Source organism: Pristis pectinata, chromosome 37 (genome assembly GCF_009764475.1).
Source record: "Pristis pectinata isolate sPriPec2 chromosome 37, sPriPec2.1.pri, whole genome shotgun sequence".
Lineage (NCBI taxonomy): Eukaryota > Metazoa > Chordata > Chondrichthyes > Rhinopristiformes > Pristidae > Pristis > Pristis pectinata.
The window spans coordinates 13419587-13435776 of record NC_067440.1 but is presented as its reverse complement, the minus strand read 5'-3'; the positions used below and the strand labels follow the sequence as shown (position 1 = coordinate 13435776).

Here is a 16190-nt window from a genome sequence, read left to right as displayed (position 1 = left end):
GCAGTGAGTCCTGGGTGTGGTGACCTGCTTTGGTGAAGTAGATTGAGAGAGGAATGTTGGTCACAGGACACTGGGGAGGACTCCCCATCTCTCCAAAACATTATATCCATCAGAAGGAGCAGAAGAGACCTTGGGTTAACATCTCTTTCAAAAGATAGTGCAGCATTCAGCATATTGTCACCCCTCCCGCAGTGCAGTGCTCGCTCATTGCTGCCCCTCCCACAGTGTGTTACTCCTCGTTAATGCCTCAGACATTGCAACGCTCCGACAACTGTTCGATGTACTTCTACACTGTCCCACCAATGATGTCTGCTCTGTTCTGTCCCACTGACAGTGCTGACCTGCGTTGTGGGCTTAGGTCACTGGATTCAAATGCACACACAGAACAGAGAACAGTACAGCACAGGAACAGGCCCTTCATCCCACAATGTTGTGCTGAACTAATTAAGTTAGTAATCAAATGCCCAACTAAACTAATCCCTTCTGCCTGCACAATGCCCATATCCCTCCATTCTCTGCACATTCATGTGCCTATCTAAGAGCCTCTTGAATGCCTCTATCGTATCTGCCTCCACCACCGCCCCTAGCAGCGCATTCCAGGCACCCACCGTGCTCTGTGTGGGGGAAAAAAAACTTGTCCTCGCATCTCCTCAGAACTTACCCCCTCTCACCTTAAGTGCTTGCCCTCCGGTATTAGACATTTCCACCCTGGGAAAAAGATACCGGCTGTCTGCTCTATCTGTGCCTCTCATAATCTTATAAACTTCTATCAGTTCTCCCCTCAGCCTCTGCTGCTCCAGAGAAAACAACCCATGTTTCCAACCTCTCTTTATAGCACATGCCCTCTAATCCAGGCAGCATCCTGGTGAACCTCTTCCACACCCTCTCCAAAGCCTCCACATCCTTCCTGTAATGGGGTGACCAGAATTGAATGCAATACTCCAGATGAAGCCTAACTGACAATGTTAGGCTTATAAACCTGCAACATAACTTCCTGACTCTTGAACTCAGTTCCTCAACTAATGAAGGCAAGCGTGCCATACACCTTCTTTACCGCCCTACCAACCTGTGCAGCCACTTCCAGGGAGCTATGGCTTGGACCCCAATATCCCTCTGCACATCAACACAGTTAATGTACTGTATCTTTTCGTTTGATCTCCCAAGGTGCAACACTTCACATTTGGCCGGGTTGAACTCCATCTGCCATTTCTCCGCCCAGATCTGCAACTGATCTATATCACGCTGTATCCTTTGTCGGTCTTCTACACTATCCACAACACCGCTAATCTTTGTATCGTCTGCAAACTTACTAACCCACCCATGTACATTTTCACCAGGTCATTTATATACATCACGAACCGCAGAGGTCCCAGTATAGATCCCTGAGGAACACCACTAGTCACCGACCTCCAGCCAGAATAGACCATAGACCACTACCCTCTGTCTTCTATGGGCAAGCCAATGCCAAATCTAAATGGACAATTCACCATCGATCCCATGCATCTTAATCTTCTGGATGAGCCTCCCATGAAAGACCTTGTCAATCGCCTTACTAAAACCCATGTAGACAACATCCACAGCTCTACTTTTATCAATCATCTTCGACACTTCCTTGAAAAACTCAATCAAGTTAGTAAGACACGACTTGCCCTGCCCAAAGCCATGCTGACTGTCCCTAATTAGGCCATGGTTTTCCAAATGCTCATAAATCCTATCCCTAAGAATCCTCTCCAGTAACTTCTCTACCACTGATGTGAGACACCAGTCTATAGTTTCCAGGACTATCCCCATTTCCCTTCTTGAATAATGGAACAACATTAGCTACTCGCCAGTCCTCTGGGACCTTGCCTATCGCTGGAGAGGACAGAAGATCTTGGTCAAGGCCCCAGCAATCTCACCTGTTGCCTCTCTCAATAACCTGGGGTATATCCCATCAGGCCCCAGGGACTTACCCACTTAATGTTCTTTTGGAGACCCAACACTATCTCCTTCATTATCTTAAAATTCCTTAGCATATTAGCACGCTTCTCCCTGATCTCCTTATCCTCCACGTCCACATAATGTCCTGACTCAACCTTGAGTGTATACTGCCACCAAGCCCCAGCTCAACTTCTGAATTACTCATATTTGTAAAGTGGAACCTTAAGTGTAAAGTCTGACTTTATCCAGAGACTTGAAATGAGTGCTTTCTGAGATGAGTTGCAAGTTCTTATATTACCACTCCACTGTTTCCACTTTAGAAACAAAGCTCTCCAGAGAACCACGCTTGGTGCCTGGCACAGGGCCTCGTTAACCTGTCCCCTTCTGTTGATTTTAGACTGGGTTGGTGTTCCTCTGTTACCAGCCTGTCGCTTCAGTCCATTTCACCTCTTGGTTTCTTGCTAATCACCCAAGCTTGCTGACTCACCCTAGCTTGCTGACTCAGCCTTGTGTAAATTCAGTGGCACTGGTTTGACTAATTAGTCCAGTTACGTAGATCAGGGACTGGAACAGCTCTCTCCCTTCCCTTCCATTAACCTGACTTTTCAAGAAGCACTAAACGTGATGTTTAATCTGACTCAGCCGCCCACTCCTTCAAGTCGCGTACTGTGTAGGACATGATGTCCTGGATCCCACTGCACTACAGGAAGCGGTTTCTCCATCCAGTCCTTTAAATCTTCATAGATCAGGTCACCCATTTATCTTCTACATTCACGAGAATACTGCTTTAGTCTGTGTGATTTGGCGTTATTAGATCCTGCCCCTTGTGCTGCACCTTGTTCAACACTGACCTCTCCTTCCTGAGGAGGGGAAAGCAGACCTCACCAGAGTTCCATGCAACCAAACCATCACTTCTGGATCTTTGCAGCTCTTCCCTCTGAGGTCAAGCCCATTGTTCCATTAGCTCCGTCGGGAGTTGAGGGAACTGGTGCCATCTAGTCCCTGGGCTGCTCAGGTCAGCACACCTTTACCCCCTTCCTCACCTGCCTATCACCACCCCCCCCCTCACCTGGATCCACCTATCACCTGCCAGCTCTTGCTCCACCCCTCTCCCCCCCCCCCCACCCTTTTATACCGGCTATCTCCCCTCTTTCCAGACCCTGATGAAGGGTCTCAACCCAAAAGGTCGACTGTCCATTTCCCTCCACAGATGCTGCCTGACCTGCTGAGTTCCTCCAGCACTTTCTGTGTTGCCCCTCGCCTCAGATCCTTTCAGGCTCACTAACTTCTCTACTACTGTTTTCTGAGGAATATTTATTCCCTTTAGTTCCTTATTTTCACCAGAGCCTTGGATCTCCGGCCCGTCTGGCAAGTTTGTTGTGTCCCACACTCACAAAGTAATTGTTTAATTCCTCTGCAATCTCCACATTCCCCAATGTAAATTCACCTGTCACTGTCCACGAGGGACCCACACTCGTCATACTTTCCTTTTTACATTCCTATGAAGCTTCTCATCTGTCTACACTTCTATTTCTCTTTTTTTATCAACTTCTTGGTGAGTCCTCAAATGCTTTAGGCCTGCTGCTGTTTTTGGAAACATTATGAGCCCCTTGGCGTTAGGTCCCTTTAATCTCTCCCATCAGCCATGGATGGACCACTTTTCATGCTGGGTTTTTGTCCCTTTAAGAAGTATACTTTGTCTGCAAATTTTGGGATTATTTTTATTAACCAAAGGTGTTGAATGACAGGATTGTGGGGTTAGGCTGCAGATCCATTGGGCTTGAGAGACAGGGCAGGCTTGAGGTGTCAATAGGCTCCCTCCCCTCCCCACGTTCTCTTGGTCAATGAGGTAGATGTTATAAAATGTTCTTGTCAGGGTGATGCAAGCTGTGTGTGTCTTTCAGGCGGTGAAAGCAATTGAAAAGTTTGGTGGCTGCACAGAAGATTTGCTGTTGAAGTATGGGAAGAAAATTGTAGGTGAGCAGAAAAGGCCTTGGTTTGCAGAACCTTCCTGTGTGAACAAGAGGGAGCAGATGGTTAATCTTGTGGCTGGTCACCTTTGTAATTTTGTCTTGGGATCACGAGCCTCGGAATGGGGATTATAAGAAGTGCTGTCCTTCAGAGATGAGTAGGAGCTTTTCCTGCAGACAATTGAGAATCTCTGGAATTCCCTGCTCTTGAGGGTTGTGGAGGGTGGGTCGTGGGTGGGGGGGGGGGGGGGGGATGGTGGTGATGTGGGGGAAGGTTTAAAGACAAAGTAAATAGATTGGGGGTGAGGACCATGAGGAACTGGCACAGAAGAGATGAGGTCTGGGGCAGATCAGCTACGATCATGTTGAACAGTGGGGCAGGCTTGAGGGGCCAAGTGGCCTATTACTACTGGGGCCCTTCACGTTGGTGAGGAAGTTCGCACACTGCCAACAGCTTGCACCTCTGACTCCACGCCAACATTTCTCCCTCCACCAGCACCACACAGAGCAGATGAACTGTCCGTTCATTGTATTGCTGCCTGTGGAAGCTTGCTGTGCGTAATTTGGTTCTGTCACTTCCCACATCGTAGCAGTGATTACACTTCAAAACCTGCAGATACTGAAATTCTGAAATAAAAACAGAAAATGTTGGAAACACTCAGCAGGTCAGGCAGCGTCTGCGGAGGGAAGAGCAGAGGTAACGTTTCAGGTTGAAGAACCTTGCTCAGAATTGGGAAAGAGACAACAAATTGGTTTAAGCTGCAAAGAGGGCAGGGGAGGAATGGACAGGACAAAGAGAATATCTGTGACAGGGTGAGGCCAGGGTTACCGTGGGGATAAGCCGTCAAAGAGATCTTTGACTATTAAAATAGTTTTCCAATGGTGTGCTACAAAAAAGTAGATCCAGTCTTTGTTATTTCAAAGGGGAGTTTATGGGCATGGCTGAGAGAGGATAGGTTGCAGGGGAGCAGGGAAATAGGAGAGGAGAATGGGACTGCTGGGGTTGATCCCTGGGATCCAGCATGAATCCGATGGCCGAATAGCCTCCTGTTAGAAATACAGGATAAACCTCACTCACAGCATCCCACCCCCTCCTGGGACACAATTCTGCTCGGAACCAACACAACAGATAAGATGATCTCTGAGTCAGCACTCCTCCCTCCACCAAGGTTGGTGTAGGCAGGTGAACAGGGCAGCTCAGCTAACCATCGGGCAGAGCTGGGGAACAAGGGCAGAGGAGCGAGAATGTTTTCATCTCCCTTAGCTCTGCTGCCACGCTCTACACTGTATCAGCACTGGCCTTCAGACAGTGTGGTCCTCTTTATTAGTATTGCTGGTAGTGTCAGCCTGCATTAGGTGATTGTGCTCCTCTGGGCAACTTGGGAGACAAATGACCATTTGTGTCAGTGTATAGAACATAGTCAGCTGCACCAGCTCTTCCCCAGGGCGCTGAGGTCGGTGCACTGTGAGCTCCTCACAGCCCCTAACCCTCTGCTGTCTTGGGTCTTTGCAGATGAGCAGTTCTTGCTGAAGAGGGTGGCAGACAGCGCCATTGACCTATACGCCATGATTGTTGTACTGTCGAGGTAAGCCCAGCCCGTCCCTGCCCTGCCCTACCCTGCCCTGCCAATCCTCGTCTCCCATCCTTCCCCTTCTTTTGAAGAAGTTGGCAGGCAGGAGCACCATGTTCTCTGAGGGGGGTGGTGCGGGGGGAGCGCCGCGCTGTGGGAGAGGCAGCGCCGGGGGGAGCGCCGCACTGTGGGAGGGACGGCACCAAGGGAGTGCCACGCTGTGAGAGAGGCTTTGCCTGTCAGAGGGCTGATCTTTCAGAGGAGCTATTAAACCCAGCTCTGCTCTCAGGTGGAGTTCAGCACGACTGAGGTTTTCCTCCGTCACTGCCTGCTGATGTTTATTCTGGACCAGAATCAGTAAACACAGATTAGTTGGTGACCCTTCACATTGCTTCTTGGGGAGCGTGGTCTGAAAACAAAACGTTTCCTCTCGCAGAGCATCAATGACACTGCCCAGCTGTGATTTGTCCTGAAGTGCTGCGAGATGTTGTAGAGGAACAAGCTGTGGCGGCTGCAGTGTTGACACCCCCTGGGCGGTGAGATGGTACTCGCGCGTGGTATCCTCACCGTAAACTGTGTCCATTCTTTTCCTTTCCATTAACCTCCCCCGCAGCAGCGCCGCTGGCAGCACCTCTCCCTCCCACACACCACCTCGTACTGCAGCGTGCAGTTTGCTGAATGGAATTTTTTTTATTGAAGACTGCAGTTCAGATCCGTTTCACTGAACCACTCAGCACCTTTGAAACGGTTTCCTTGACTTGTTGTTTCCATAATGGTATTTGTGCTCAGTCGTGGTTTTTGCAACCTGTGTCTGATCCCTGTTAGGTTGTCTCACATGTAGACAAGGTTTAACATACTGCTCCTGGGTGAGGGGCTTCTGTTTCGTGGGGACACCGGGGAACTGGGGCTGCTCCCTCAGAGCAGGTTCGGGGGAGGTTTAATGGAGACGTTGGGAATCAGGGAGGGTTGGGGCGGAGTGAATGAGGGGGAACTGTTCCCGGGGCAGGAGGGTGGGTGCCCGGGGGACACAGAGTGAATGAGGGGGAACTGTTCCCAGGGCAGGAGGGTGGGTGCCCGGGGGACACGGAGTGAATGAGGGGGAACTGTTCCTGGGGCAGGAGGGTGGGTGCCCGGGGGACACGGTGTGAATGAGGGGGAACTGTTCCCGGGGCAGGAGGGTGGGTGCCCAGGGGACACGGAGTGAATGAGGGGGAACTGTTCCTGGGGCAGGAGGGTGGGTGCCCGGGGGACATGGTGTGAATGAGGGGGAACTGTTCCCGGGGCAGGAGGGTGGGTGCCCGGGGGACATGGTGTGAATGAGGGGGAACTGTTCCCGGGGCAGGAGGGTGGGTGCCCGGGGGACATGGTGTGAATGAGGGGGAACTGTTCCCGGGGCAGGAGGGTGGGTGCCCAGGGGACACGGAGTGAAGGGGGTTGGCAGAAGAACCAGAGGGGGGAGGAGGAGAACGTTTCTCCGCGGCGAGTTGTTGTGATCAGGAACGCGCTGCCTGGAGGGGCGGTGGGAGCAGATTCAACAGGAACTTCTGAAGGGAATGAGGGGAACACAGGAATGGAAAGGGAAATGTGCCGGGATGTGGGGAGAGAGCAGAGGAGGGGGGCTGATTGGACAGCTGGGTCACAGAACTGGCACAGGCTCTATGGGCTGAATGGCCTCCTCCTGAGCAGCTTTAAACTGTTTGGCTTCCATCTTCACAAGATTGAACCTTGGTTAAGAGGCTTCTTGCTTCAGACTAATGCTTAGTCCTGGGACAGTGACCAAGTGGAGGAGTTTGGGACAGCACCCACCATAGTGTCGGGAGGTCGGTGTGACCAGGAGGATTCCCCAGAGACCTGCCTGGTCAGCAGAGCCGCTGGGGGAGCCCTGGGTCAGCTGGTTAGTGCACTCTCCTGTACAGGTAGCAAGCTCCACAGGGCGGGCCGTTCTCCCAAGTTCCACCAGTAAAGCACTGGGGTTGTGGAACCAATGGCAGGAAAATGGGGTGCTGATGTCAGGAGCATCCTAGCCCACTGATTGCTCTGAACACACAACAGACCTTTATTTTCATGACTTCTGATACTGATACCAGATTTTTAATTCCAGATTTATTTCATTAATTAAATTTTAATTGCCTAACTGCCACATTCAAACGTACCTCCAGGCCTTGACCTATTAGTGCATCAACCTAACCACTCCACTACTGTAGACCATGAGGGTTAAACAACAAGGACACACTAGCTAAACATGGCTCCTTCCGTTAATTTTAGGAGACTGAAAAATCTGATTGAGGTACCAAGATTAAATGGTTAAACGGTTCAACAGCGAGAAACTTTCTTCTTGTTACACTATGAGGAAGAGTGACCATAACCTGATACAGTTCTTTATTGTGAACTAATTCAGGCTGAAACCAGGGAGCTGGTTGCAAACAAAGGAAAACTACGAAGTGTGAGTTGGCTCTGATAAATTGTGGAGCTTCATTGAAAGGAACTACAACTGTTAGTCCCAGCCACAAAGGAAAAGCAACCCGGCCATTGTTAACACAAGACGTTAAGGATTGTATCAGATCCAAAGCGGAGGTATATAAACTTGCAGCCCTGACGACTGGGAGCAGTGCAGAATGCAGCCACAAAGTACCAGGGAGAAATAGAGTAAACTTCCAAAACAACAAAAGGTTCTCCAAGTATGTGAAAATATGGGGTGGCACGGTAGCGTAGCGGTTAGCGCAACGCTATTACAGCACCAGTGATCGGGGTTCGATTCCCGTCACTGTCTGTAAGGAGTTTGTACGTTCTCCTGTGTCTGCGTGGGTTTCCGCCGGGTGCTCCGGTTTCCTCCCACATTCTAAAGACGTACAGGTAGGTTAATTTGGGGTTTAAGATGGGCGGCGCGGACTCGTTGGGCCGGAAGGGTCTGTTACCACGCTGTAAATAAAATATTTTTTTTTAATTTTAAAAATAATTTAATATTTTTTTAAAAAATTAGTGAAGACTAATGTAGGTCTATTAAAGCAAAAAAGCAAATTGCTGGAGGAACTCAGCAGGTCAAGCAGACCTGTGGAGGCAGGGGCATGGTCGACCTCTCGGGTCAAGAAAGTCAGAAACAGGTGGATTTGTGCTGGGGATCAAAGTGGCAGAGCAGTAAAACTAGTACTTTGGCTGTGTTGTTACGGAAGAGAACTCGTGTGAGGGAACCAAGAGTCAAGTGAAAGGGAGGAATTAGAGAAAGTTAGTATCAGTTCAAATAAAGTGCCGGAGAAATTACTGGGACTGAGAGAGAGAGAGATTCCAAGGGTCTGATAATCTGCATCCCAGGGTGGGAGCCATGGAAATGATGGACACATTGCTCGTCATCTTCCTGCAGATCCCCAGTGGCAAACGGAGCCCCACAGTAAAGGAGGGTCAGAGAAAACAGAAAACTACAGTTAGCCCAACAGCCATTGTAGGGAAGGTGCTCGAATCTGTCATATGTGGGATTAGATAAAGACGGGGACATAGTATCTGGCAAACGTAATGGATCCTTTTGAGGATTTAACTGGTAGAACCAGTGAACATGGTGTATTTGGACTTCAGAAGGCCTTTGACAAAGTCCCACACAAGAGGTTGGTGCATAAAATTAAAGCAGAAGTGATTTTGGGTAGTATCGTGAATAGATGGAGAGTTGGTGTACAGGCAGGAAACATTTGGATTAAATGGGACTTTCTCAGGGATTTTTAAGATGGTGATGATTAGTGGGTCCCTGGGAGGATCAGGACTTGGGTCCCAGCTATTCACAGTATAAATAAACCATTTGACTGAGGGAGCTGAGTGTAATGCAGGTCGAAACTCTCCAGTCTGACATTCTGGTCGGGCAACTCCTGTGGTCTGGCATGTTTTGAATCTGTAGTTCAGACCTATTCTAAGTCACTAATTATAACTGAGATCTAAAATTAATCAAGATCTGTATTATCCTGTAGCTAACTAATCTACCAGTGCAACTTCCGTGACCTCAGCCAACAATGTTTCCGATTTACAGGTTTCTTTGAACCCTTGTGTGACCTGGAGAGTGTCAGTACTTGGAAAAACAGTTCTCCTGCTAGGGGGGAGGGGGTTCTGTGGTCTGCCACCAGTCGTGTGTCCCAAGGCTGCCGGACCAGAGAGTTTCAATGTGTGGATTTTAGTTTGCCAACAATACAAAACTGGGTGGGGTTGTCAGTTGTGAAGAGGATGCAGAGAGGCTTCAAAGTGATCTGAGACAAGTTGAGTGACCAAGCAAATGCTTGGCAGATATAGTATGTAGATAAATGTGAGGTCTGTAAAAGGGCAATACACTGCTAGTGGCAACACCCCTGTCAGTGCAGAGGGATATTGGGGAGTTCATGGCTCCCTGAAAGTGACTGCACAGGTGAAGAAGGGCATACAGCACGCTTGCCTTTATTAGTCGAGGCACTGAGTTCAAGAGTTGGGAAATTATGTTGCAGCTTTATAAAACTCTGGTTGGGCCGCAGTCCTTCCTGCAGTCAATTCTGGTTGCCCCATTATAGGAAGGATGTGGAGGCTTTGGAGAGGGTGCAGAAGAGGTTTACCAAGATACTGCCAGGAGTAAAGGGCATGAGCTATGAGGAGAGGTTGGACAAATTTGTGTTGTTCTCTCTGGAGTGGTGGAGGCTGAGGGAAGACCTGATAGAAGTTTGAGAAGTTATAAGATCATGAGAAGCATCGATAGACAGTCAGTATCTTTTTCCCAGGGTTGAAATGTCTAATACTAGAGGGCACACATTTAAGGTGAGGGGGGGTAAGTTCTGAGGAGATGTGCGGGACAAGTCTTTTTACAAAGTGTGGTGGGTACCTGGAATGCACTGTCTGGGGTGGGGGTGGAGGCAGATACAATAGGGGCATTCAAGAAGCTCTTAGGCACATGAATGTGCAGAGAATGGAGGGATACAGACATCGTGTAGGCAGAAGGGATTAGTTTAGTTAGGTGTTTAATCACTAGTTTAATAAACTCAGCACAGCATCTTGGGCCGAAGGGCCTGTTGCTGTGCCATGTTTTATTTCCACTTGAGTTTGCAAAACAGAAAGGGAGAGTATTGTATAAGTGGTGATAGGTTAGGGAATGTTGATCTACAGAGGGCCCTGGGTGTCCTTGTTCAGCAATCACTGAAGGAAACCTGCAGGTACAGTGAGCAGTTAAAAATGCAAATGGTATGCAAAAGGTTTTGAGCACAGGAGCAAGGATGCATTGCTGCAATTATACAGGGGCTTGGTGAGATGGCAGCTGGATATAGTGTGCGGTTTTACCTTCCTTACCTAAGGAAGGATGTACTTGCCATTGGGGGAGTACAGCAAGGGGTAGATTCCTAGAGACAAAAAAGCACCATGGCGTAAGGGGTGAGAGCAATAGGGGCATTCAAGAAGCTCTTAGACCAGCACATGGATGTGCAGAGAATGGAGGGATACGGACACCGTGTAGGCAGAAGTTGTGATTCAATGGCAGAGCAGCTTTGAATGCTGTCCCCTACTCCTGCTCCTGTTTTCTAAGTCTCTGCTTTTGGGAGGGGTCTAGAACAAAGGACAGAGCCTTAAATCAGAGGTAAAGTCATGGGGGAAGTCTGCAGCTCTCTCCAGGAATGTGTTCCTGAGGATCAAGGGAGCTATCCAGAATGGATATTGACAAATTTTCATCGGGTAGTGAGCAAGGGCAGGCAGATGGTGATAAGGTGCAACAGAACAACGATTTAAGTGAAGGATAGGATAGGCTTGATGGGCTGAATGGATTATTGTTCCTACTGTGCCTGAGATGTGAGCCTGTCATCCATCAGGAGTATGTTTCTGATTTGACTCGGTATCTTGGGGGTTTTGTTTTGCCAGAACTGTCTAACCCTGTTGTCCATTGGTCACGGACAGGGCTTCCCGATCTCTGAGTCAGGCCCACAGGACTGCACAGCACGAGAAGCTGCTCTGTGAGACCTGGTGCATTGAGGTTAGTGCCTTCACCGTTGTTTCTTCATAACCGTTTCGCACTTCACCTGCTGGAGACCCAACCTGTGGCAGAATCCCACAGAGGGTGGAAATTTGAGCTAAAAGCCAGCAGAACAGGCAGCATCTGCAGAGGGAGAAACAGAGAACGTTAAAGATTGCCCATCTTCCTCCATCTCTCACCCACCACCACTTGTATCACTCGGTCTCCTCCCTTTCACCTTCCCTTTTGATCTCTGGGCTCTCCACACCATCCCTGCTTCTTAATGGCATCTAGATTTTCACACTGCTCAACCACAGAAGCTGCTTGACCTGCTGAATATTTCCAGCAAACTTCTGCTTCAGATTTAGAGCTTGAATTAATCAGATTCTATTTTTGGTTCAGGTTGGGGATATTTCCCAGTCATCATTTAACAAAGCTAAGTATTTCTAGTTACTTGAGGAGAAAACAACATGAGGCAAATGCATAAGCTTTCGGTTTCTGTAGCATATTGCAGTTAAATTGGTGAAGGCAATGAATAATCATGGTTTATTAACCTGAGGGTCCGTCCCCTCCCTAGAGTCACAGGTCACATCGCTGATTCCATTCCACCTTCACCAGAGGTGATTGATAATTACTCTGCATTGAAAGGGCTGCATTTTTAAAGCAGAAAATACACTTGATACTATAAAATACATTGCCCATAGATTATTAGAATTAATTTTTGAGTAGGGCTTCTGGGGTATCTCTCAGGAGAGAGAAAAGATTCAGGCCACGTTTAAACAACCCCCACTCCTTCAATACAAAGGGACTGATCCTTCCACAACAAGCTGTCTGTTCCTCAGTCACCCACCCCTTCACCCAGTGTATCACTGCTGGTGTTGCACCACTTCGAGCTCCTCCCTTCCTACCCATGCTCTCTGTGGGAGATTTGCTTCTCCCTGCCCACCGATCACTGAGTCCAGGCACGGGCTGGGTGATCACTTTGCAGAACATTCAACCTTCAAGGCTCAAGGACCTGAATCTCCAGCCCCGCTCCCTGTTTACTTGTCAGCGTCCCTCCCTGTTTGCTCCGCCATCACAAGGTGAACAGACCTGGTTCCCAACCTGCATCCACAACAGGCAATAGAGCCACGGTGCCTTTGTTGTGGGCGATTTCCCACCACCACGTCCCACTGACTGCAGCCCGGAGTGAGATATGACGTAATGAAGGCCACCCCAGTGATACCAAAGAGGAGGCCATTCAGCCCATTGAGCCTGTAACATGGGAACAAGAGGCCATTCAGACCTTGAACCTGTTTCACCATGGAGTTAAACCATGCCTGACCTGTGCACAAGAACACAAGGAAATGGGAGCAGGAGTAGGCCACTCAGCCCCCCCAGCATGTGCTGCTGTTCAGTATGACTGGCTGATCTATGCTGGCCTCAACCCCACTTCTGTGCCAGTTCCCCAAACCCTCAATTCCTTGTTCAAATATTTATCCATCTCCACCTTAAATATATCCAATGATCCGGCCTCCTCCACCCTTGGGCAGAGAATTCCAGAGATTCACAGCGACCCGGGTTCAATTCCGGCCGCTGTCTGTAAGGAGTTTATACGTTCTCCCCGTGTCTGCGTGGGTTTCCTCCGGGTGCTCCAGTTTCCTCCCACATTTTAAAGATATAAGGGTTAGGAAGTTGTGGGCATGCTATGTTGGCGCCGGAAGCATGGCGACAGTTGCGGGCTGCCCCCAGAACACTCGACACAAAAGATGCATTTCACTGTGCATTTCGATGTACATGTGACTAATAAAGATATCTTAAGACATTTCTTCACACCTCAGTTTTAAATGACCGGCCTCTTACTTTGTAACCATGTCGCCTCGTTTGTGACTCTCCCACTGGTGACAGCATCTCAACATCTGCCCTGTGAAGGCCCCTTAGGATCTTGTATGTTTGAATTAGTGCACCACTCATTCTTCTATAAGGATCACAGGAGCCAAACTGTCCAGCCTCTCCATTGCCTTAACTCCATTTCCCCTCCGTAGTTCATTAATCCATTTGGGAGGGTGAATTCCCAGGCCACGGGGCTTCCTGACTCCACCCTACAGGTCCTGCCCCCTTGTTTCGGACTTTTCCTCCCCCTCTCCCCCACCCCCACCCCCACCAAAGGAAGCAGGTTCTGCCTCACTCCAGTCCCTCCATCAGAGCCCTCCCTGGTCCTGTGTCCCTGAGGGAGCACTCACCCAGTCAGGAGGTGGGGTTGCAGTAGGCTGAGGAGTGGTTCCAGCAACGCTGTGGTAATGGCAACTTCTCCCTTTTGTTTTAGGCTTCGGCACGCATCACGGACAACCTGACTGCCCTCAGTTCCAGCTCAGCCAAGCTGCTCTTCAGGAACATGAGGGCCATCTCTGCTGCGGTCGTGGGCAATGGGGGCACCGTCACTCCTCACCCCCTGGGCTTTTAAGTGGTGAACCTTGCCGGTTCATTGCAGCAGCCGTGGGCCCACTGACTCGGTCTTGTTTATCAGGGTTTAACCACACACACTGCAGACAGCAGGTCTGATTGGGACTCTTCACAGCAGTGATTTCTGCAAAGGTTTAATTGGTGTTAATCTACCCAAATCAAGTTTTCATGGACTTGTAGACATCAGCATCATCACCAGGGTTGTGATCATAGGTCTGTTGCCCTATAACGTTAGTTTTTATACTGGTGACTACAAGTCTGGGACAGTGTAGAGGGAGCTTTACTCTGTGTCTGACCCATGCTGTCCCTGCCCTGGGAATGTGTGATGCTGATGTTTGCCAGTCCTTGATACTAGTAAATATTCCTGGTAAAATTAGAAACGAGCAATTATCCTGGGCTTTCCAAGGGATTTTCCAGAGGCTGCAGCCTGGTTGGGTCTGCCCTGGTAAGGTGGAGTTGAATTCCACAGAATATGTGGGTGCCAGTTCAATGCAATGTCCCAGCTGGGTTCATGGCTGTGGTGTGAAGTGGTGGCCTCTCAGGTGCTGCCAGCTTTGTCCATGCAGCTTCTGAGCTCAGCGTCTTCCATTTTGCTGATTTAAACCCATAAATGAGAGGCAGGAAGCAGAGAGTGATTCAGGGGGTTGTGAACGCTCCTGTTTTGTGTGTCTGTGTGCCCGGGGCAGTGGTTGTACATATTGTCAGCCCTGCTCTGAAGACCCCTGACTGTTTACACCCACAGACTCCAGTAGTCTTGTGAGCTGTGATCACCCCTGAGGCTTCTCCAACTCCCACCTGGGGCTGGGGAGAGCCTCCCAGCTCATCGACCCCTCATCCTGTTGGGGATCTTCAGTAGGTCAGCTCCTCATCCAGCATCCTCCCTGTTTGTCCCAGGGGTGTCTCAGGCCAGCTTCACAAGAGGGTTCAAACCCAACCTTTCGCTCAAAGAATTAACCCATGGTGCTTCATTAACTCAGAGCCATACTCTTACATACCAGAAAGAATGTGTTTAATCTTTGAATTCAGGTGTGGCCTTTTTTGGGTTGGAGTTAGGAGAGGGAGGTTTGTGATTAACCCAATCCATGCTGGCCCTCAGAGAAGCAATGTGTTGGTGTGGAGAGATGTCCCTCCTGGATTGGTGCAGAGCACGCACACCAGGACAGAGCAGGGAGGGGAGTGGCTGCGCACCTCTCTGGGATCTGTGTTCTGTAAACCCTCCGCACATACATTCTATTGTGGATTTTGTAAGTCGTCAGGAGATGACCTCTGTCCTGCAGGGTGCGTCAATTTTAAAACCAAAACGCCTTTTTGTCAGGTTTAATTCATGTGTCAACTTTACACCCTGTAGTTTAACCCCTCTTCACCTTAGTCTGAGAGTTGGGGAGAAGACTGAACCAGGCATTGAACTCTCCTGGGTCACAGCTCCCTCCATCTGCCCTTCTCCTGCCTCTGACCCAGGTCCTCTCAAAGAGAGGAGGCCATTCAGCCCCTCAAACCTGCTCTGTCATTTACTGAGATCATGGCCAATAATTCCTCATTCCATTTGCTGCCATCCCTTGATCATAAATTGAAATTTATTCACTCCCTCCAGTTTCACACTTTATATAATGGACAGTTTCTGAGTCCCTCTACTGATGGGATTGGAGCAGGACAACCCCTCGTTCTATGGTTCCATCCATCAAGAGGACACATCTCTCTCTGTCCATCCCATCAGTGCTTCCAAAACCCCGAAGATCACCTTGACTCTTCAAAGCTTCATGGAGCAGAAGCTAAGTTTCTGGAACCTTGCTGAGGTTGGCAGGGCCGTGGGGATGATTGGAAGCCTTACACAGGGACAGTGAGCTGAGTACACGATGGTGAGCAAGGATGAGTAGGAGCTGCTCGAGGTTCTCCCTTTTCATCAGGGAAGCGACCCATCCTACCCAGTGCAGAGCTGGGTCAGTGGAGGGGGAGGGTGGTTCCTGGGTGCCTGCAGCCCCTGCCTTAAATACAGTTCTCAATCCTTACAATTGTTTTGTAGAGAAGATCAGGTCTAAAATAAAACAGCTTCCTTTCCAAATCATGCCCACCAGAGTCTTGTTCCGAATTGACAATCCTACAGCAGGTTATAAAAGTAAAACCCTGTGGGTGCTAGAAACTAAATAAAAACCGAAACTGCCAGGAATTCCCAGCAAGACAGGCAGCATCAGTGGAGAGAGGAATGGTCATGTTCCAGACTAGCACTCTTAAATATTGAGAGTCTCTACCTCTGCCGGGGGAAAGTTTCTCCCTGTTCACCCAGCTGCTGTTCTCTGTCACTTCCTGCTGAATTATCAGTCACTTGGAGTGAGCAAGAGGTGAGTGGGTCACAAT

The 16190-nt window shown here is 49.3% G+C and overlaps 1 protein-coding gene across 1 annotated transcript in view; it reads left to right on the top strand.

The window, feature by feature from the left end:
• acadvl (acyl-CoA dehydrogenase very long chain) overlaps positions 1-15900 on the top strand; it is a 61803-nt gene extending 45903 nt beyond the window's left edge. The window contains exons 17-20 of the mRNA XM_052044719.1: positions 3825-3897; positions 5404-5476; positions 11342-11417; positions 13702-15900. Coding sequence (XP_051900679.1) covers positions 3825-3897; positions 5404-5476; positions 11342-11417; positions 13702-13839 — 360 coding nt within the window. The 3' untranslated portion in view covers positions 13840-15900. The remainder of the gene's footprint in view (positions 1-3824; positions 3898-5403; positions 5477-11341; positions 11418-13701) is intronic.
• Positions 15901-16190: the final 290 nt, after the last annotated feature.